Source organism: Echinococcus granulosus (assembly GCF_000524195.1).
Source record: "Echinococcus granulosus chromosome Unknown EG_S00240, whole genome shotgun sequence".
Taxonomy (NCBI): domain Eukaryota; kingdom Metazoa; phylum Platyhelminthes; class Cestoda; order Cyclophyllidea; family Taeniidae; genus Echinococcus; species Echinococcus granulosus.
The window spans coordinates 1-6366 of record NW_020170620.1 but is presented as its reverse complement, the minus strand read 5'-3'; the positions used below and the strand labels follow the sequence as shown (position 1 = coordinate 6366).

Genomic DNA, 6366 nt, shown 5'->3' with positions numbered 1-6366 from the left:
ACTCATTAATTCGCCTTCCATTGGGATTGACGCTGCGATCAAAGAGCATCCAACTACTAGCACAGTGGGCATACTTCAGGCGAAGCATCTTGAGGGATGCCATTGAACAAATGCCACTGCCAACACTACCCACTATTTCATGTGCATGGCTTTGCAACGTTACTTTGTGGAGTAGATGTGGAAAGGCTACCATCCCACATCGATGGGAAAGAGGTTTGTTAGTTCTACACTGCCAACAATGAACAGTAGCATCAAGTGTTGCAATAACACAGCTTGACCAGCAACAAAACACGACTGGTCCATCACACCAGGTGACAAGACAAGCGTATTACCTAGTAAATGACCTTTGATGTTATTTGATGAGCAACAACTTTGCTACTGCCAACATCGTTTCTGACTGCACTCCATTGGCGGACAATGAACACCTCACCTCATGATTACCTCCTTCCCATTCCAGCGAGCACACTGAATTAGCTGTGGCAGCAACTGTCAAAAATAAAGCGGAGAACCAAAAGAGCATTTGTTAAAAGCAAAATCGCAGTAGAGCACGGAAACACAGGTAAGTAAATAATTTGACATGAAGGGGCACGCACTTCTGCAGATGGGTGTTTCCTCCTCGCACAAATTCATCAAGTATCTAGTCATCACTCAATTGTTCTTTGACAACACTCTTCTATTCATCAGAGTCATCTACGTCTGAAACCAAAATGGGAATTCCTAGCACAAATGCACACTACCATAAGCTAGCATATAGGTCAGACCGAAAGTAGAAATTGCGTTCCCCCTTCTCACGACGCCAGTTACCTAAACTGCACTGCTTCTTTCCCCTATTAAGTACCATTTCTCGACAAATTGAAATTAACCTTTGTTTGAAGTGAGTAGCGTAGCAAGTGTAGTTCGTGTTTTGGCAATTAGTCTAGATGCCTGCATTCCTCTACTTTGATGGCGATCAAAACATCGCCTTTTCCTCGCCACTTCATAAGGCCACACAAAGATGTGAAGTGGACGATCAGTCCACATTACCCAAAGGCGATGAATAAATATAGCAGACTTTTCTCTCATCAAACGTAGGGCAAACAACAAAGGGCAGCGAGATCGTATCAAGTCTTCGTGGAAACCTGGCTTCCTTCATATTCTTCCAGATCTTCTTCACCTTCTTCCATTTCTGCATCCTTCTCCGTGGCGTGGTAGGTGAATACAGTACAATAGAGATGCGAAAGAGCAACATTACCCGTCCTAAGTCGATCACTGAAGACGGAAAAGAAGAGGCAGAAATAGACACAGAAATACAACGTCAACGCTAATGAGTAAATGTCCACTTTAGGCAGGTACAAACAGGGATAAGAACATACTTGATAAACTCAACGGCAAAGAGTAGAGATGCGCCCCTTTCATCCACACCAATGGATCCTAGAATAGTGACCACAGCGATCAGACTCGAACTAGGAATATGGGGCAACGCAGTCACGTACGCGATGGTAAGAATGCTAAAAGAAGGTTAGGCGATACAGGAGGAGGAAGCAGAGTGGGCAACCGTGATGATGTGACTCACATCACGAAGATAACTTTGCCAGCATCAAGCTTCACGTTTGTCTGTTGAGCAGCGAATAAGCACGAGGCTGCGATGAAGATGGCCGACGCGTCACTTTTCATAGCTCCGGCAAACGGCAGCACAAAACGGGAGATGCGTTTAGGAATGCCGTATTTGTCACAAGCCGTAAAGGCCTGAGGCATGCAGACCAAACTGAGGAATGAAAAAAGGCAACAGAGGTGCAAGAGACGCCCCAATTTTAAGGAAGATGCACTCTTGACTCGTAGAACCAACTCACGTGCTTGTTGTAGCGAATGCAATGAAGTAGGGTGTGAAGGGATTCTTGCAGAGCACAGTAATGCTGAGGAGGAGGAACATGAGGTGGGTGATGTGACCCACAATGTTGAGGAGGACGAAGAAGACGAGGGAAATGAAGGTGTTGGTAATTCCATCCAACTTCGCGATCAAGCTCATCATAATGAACATTACACCCACTGGCGTTACCCTGTTAAGAAGGAGAGTCATTCCGTCAGACCTCCTGCCGCAATGTTATGGTGCCTTTCCAATCATAACCAAACACGCATTGCTCAGTGACCATGCCTAGCACATTCCTCATTCGTCCACACCTTCTGAAGGCGGTATACATAAATGCAACTTACAGAAGGAACTTCTGCACCGACACCATCACGACTTCACTGAGGGAACTGAAGAACTCCTTAAAGGGCTCACACTTTTCCTTCGCAGCATTTGCTGCGATGCCAAAGGCAAGGCAACAGAAGACGACACCTAGGACACGGAAGGTAGTAGCATGCGGAAAGAACACGAAGTATACTTTTGCGTTCGTGGTGTAAAATAAGGCCTGATTTCACGCAAATTGACCTTGCTTTTGTGTTTATACTTTGTGATCCCAGTCTACATTTTATTCCGAAACCCGTCTCACTCCTGTTAGATCTATCTTTATCTATAAGTCGCGCAGTTGCTCACTCTTTTTACTTGGCCTAGACGAAGTAGATGTAGACTACTAGTAAACACTCCGAATCCACGATCAATCTGTTACTTTAACTACGCGTGACTTGGACTGGCAGTAACTCAGTCGTCATGCCTTTACCGTTGGTCATTTGGCGTCTGTTTGGAAGCCATTGTCGGTCTAGCATAGAGTTTGAGGTTCGTCAGGATCGAAGCAACTGATACGCAGACCGACTTCGTAGAGCTGAATTATTAAGTATATAACACACTCTAGGTTTGTGGCAGAGCTAGGTGCTTGGTCTAGGCCCTCGATGTGACACTGCATTTAGAGCGTTTAACATGGAGGAGAGGGTGAAGGGGGTGGTGGGGGAAGTAAGGGAGTAAGATCAATATAGCTCTCGTATTTGGACGAAATGATTAAAGGTTCATCGCTTACCGATCATGTTTGTTCCATCCAAGGTGATTGAGGGGTAAATGATTTCGCCCTTGCTGGTGTTTTGTGGTCGACTGAAGTCAGTGGCTGCCTGCTTGATCGTCATACCGACAAGGTTATCGGGAAAGATGTTCCTAGAAGCAAACGCTAAGCTAGCCAAACTGCTATCAAGCCCTCCGGCAGTTGACGAGGGCGAATATATGCAAATGGGTGGTAGTGGGAGCTTACAGCAAAAGGTCCTTGAAGATGTAGGAAATTTGGTTTTTTGAACTCGGGAGATTATCCTGAGGAGCTGATCCAGATCCTAGTGTTTGAGCCATTATCCTTCCTGTTTTTAGCCATAAAATGCGAAATATTGTGGCAGAATGTTCGTTCTGCAGTGCAATAAACTCTCTTGAATGTGAATTGTGGGGAAGCTTTTGTCATTCAATACATGACATGCTCATCTGTGTTCTTAATTTTTTTTCCTTGGGTTTCTTTTTCTCGCCTTACCTGCCCTCTCATTACGTCTCTTTTTGCTGTCAAGTGTGTGACAATGCCAATCATTAATCCTATTGCTTACAATGTGCAGCACAAATCCACTAGCCTCTGCCATTATCGACTGGCCAAGAGTGAGGACGGACACGGTGGGGGAATGTGCCTGCACAAAACTAACCAATTAGACCTCGTTTGGACCTACCTGGGTTAATGATGTATGAGTAGGCAACTCCGATAAGTGCACCCAGAAGGTTGAAGAGGAAAATGAAGCCGAGCGCAACCGCACTGACCTTCCCGTTCTCCTTCGGATTGAGGTTCGACATGACTGCAGAAAGGACAAGTGAGTAGACTGTCAGCAGTAGTCATCATGCAGACATTAAGTGAATGACTGGCTTGTATACTGAGGATTCAAACTGCTCATCCGTGATGATGTTTGACGAGATCATAGGAAGAATGGTCAACTTCATTACCCGAATGTAGATGGTTCCAGGCAGTGCTGAAAGAGGGAATGGGAATTCCATCAGTTATATCCACCACAGCCTCTATGCAAATTAGCGAAAAGACGTCTGGAGAGCATGAGGTTGGATGGGATGGAATGAGATAGCATTCGATGGGATGAGATGGGAAAGGGTAGTGTTACTTAGATCAACACTGTTGGTACTGGCAACAGTGGTTTTGAAGACTGATTGGGGAAGGGTCGACTCACCGAGCCACATTTTGCCAGTTTCATTCAAACCGGCTTTTTGAATGCCAAATCCGGCAGCGAAACCGATGGCAACATCGATAATGGTGCTAATCATGAACCAGTTGTTAATGCGGCATCCGACAAAGCCCTTCCTTTTCTTCTCTGACACCACAAATTCGTTTTCCTCAGAAACTGGATCCTCAACAGACAATTTTGCATTTGCCATTCCTTCGCTTCCTCCTCTTCGCACAGTAGTGGAGACAAACTATAAAATGGGCTGTATAAATACACTGTTGGCTTTGTATGATGTCCTTTGGAGTTACAACAATCGGCAGTAGTTAGTTGCTTAATGGTAGAAAGAGTGCAAACCAGGGGTGTCACACCAAGCGAACACGTGGCACCACTACAAAGATGAGCTCTTTCACACAGCCTCTCACACTCACCTACTCTCCCAACCTTCGGTTGCTGGCTCGGCTTCACTCTTGAATTGGCGCGCGATCTGGGCACCTTTCGCAGGTGGTAAATAGGCACCTGTGCGCGTTAAATATCATACCCCGGAACAAGTGTGTAGCCAACAAAATGACAAATTATAGTCTGCACAAATTGGTTGTGGCAGTTGTAGCAGTCTGAGGCTTGATTTCATAATCTATCACATGCCGTTGGCGTCGAAAGGAAAACAGCCTGCTACAGAATTCTGTGTACTTGACCGAGATAGTGGATACGACGTTCCCCTTACAGGAAGAGAGATCGGGGTGCAGATGAGTCAACTGAGGTTGGCACTCCTGGCATGGAATGACTGCTCGTGTTCACTACGCCTACGAGGGTGCATGACATCCTATTGAAGAAGTTGGCAAAATGAACACTTTATCCCATTGCTGAATAGACGCAAATTTTTATTGTGGGATTGGTCCCCGTGATGATGTGCCGTTCATACAATCCATTACTGCTAGTGCATGACATCCTGCCCATGACATGGTCAGTTGAAATGACGAGTGCACAATCAGTGATTGAAATCACCTGAAAGTAAAGTAAGAGTTGATTCATTACTTGAACTTATATTTCAGAGAAGTGGTTGCCTTTTTATGATAATACATGGTGTGGCGATTACCGACTCCAGTCTCCTAGAGGAATTAAGTGTCTGGGAATGTGCGATGTAAAGGTCTCTGAAATTATGTGGATGAGGAGTTGCCCAGGGGCACATAGACCTGCTCCTACACCACCTGCGTGGCAGTCGAATCACGGGGGACTAGAACTGTCCTCCTAATAAACCTAAAAGTTGGTACTTATTTAACATATTTACTAAATGCTTCGATTCCTTCTGATCGACTCAATATAAGAAGAGAATCCCATTAATTCAGGCTCGTGAATTGATGGTTCCACGATTACCTTACCTTACAGGAAGACAATTCCCTCTTCGATTCATTAGATTAACTCGTCCATCTTCAAGGTCTTTGATTTACTCACCCCTCTCTGCAACGGTCACTGCCATTGGCAGTGCAGTCCCTGGCACCTCACCTCTACACTCCTCTCTTTTCCTCACCTAACGATGGAATGCTACCAACTGATGTTGAGTGCGCGAGTACAAGTCCTGACGTCCCTCCATCTCATCCACCTCCCAACCGGATAGTCAATGCACAGCGACTCCACGACAGATGATCCCATCACTCGATCCATCTCTCGACACAGACGGGGCAGCAAGGAGACTCACGTTGAGAGTGCGCACTGCCTGGAGTTATGACATCCACCCACCTACCCATCCACCCAAGAAAATGCAAACTTCTAGCACGACTCCTCGATGTGAACGTGTTCATGTGGTTGCAGATGCATGGATGACTACTTTGTAATGCATAAGTATCGGCATCTGCCTTAGCAGAACCCCGCCCCACCCCAATCCTCATTTCGCAGAAATATCAATTTTCACACTGCTTTTACTCGAATCTACCGTTTTGGGTGGGCATAAATCTGATAAACTGCTGCAAATGTGACATACCGTTGTTAAAGAGACCCAGTTGTGCCATTGCAAGCAAAGGATTATAATAAAAGTAGGGCATTGTTTGCGTTTACTTGTGTCGTGCACCACTTCATATAATAAAATGTAGAGTCTCATGCCCTCCATCCAAGAAATGTAATTCTTCGAGTCCTCACTATGGGGCAAAATCAAATTCCTTCACTACAGCTCTATTGTTGTTTGCACTGCAATGCCACTCTGCCTTCACATGCTAGCAACGTTATTCTATCAAACATAGAATCTGCAAAAAATAGTACAATTAACTG

The 6366-nt window shown here is 45.4% G+C and overlaps 1 protein-coding gene across 1 annotated transcript in view; it reads right to left on the bottom strand. All coding sequences in view use genetic code 11, as the record gives it.

Annotated features, from left to right (window-relative positions):
* The window catches only part of EGR_10600 (hypothetical protein), a gene marked incomplete at both ends in the record, with an annotated part of 7096 nt that extends 1960 nt beyond the window's left edge, over positions 1-5136 (bottom strand). The window contains 4 exons of the mRNA XM_024499849.1: positions 164-272; positions 3159-3258; positions 4114-4357; positions 5110-5136. Of these exons, the coding sequence (XP_024345728.1) occupies positions 164-272; positions 3159-3258; positions 4114-4357; positions 5110-5136 (480 nt within the window). The remainder of the gene's footprint in view (positions 1-163; positions 273-3158; positions 3259-4113; positions 4358-5109) is intronic.
* Between the last annotated feature and the right edge of the window lie 1230 nt (positions 5137-6366).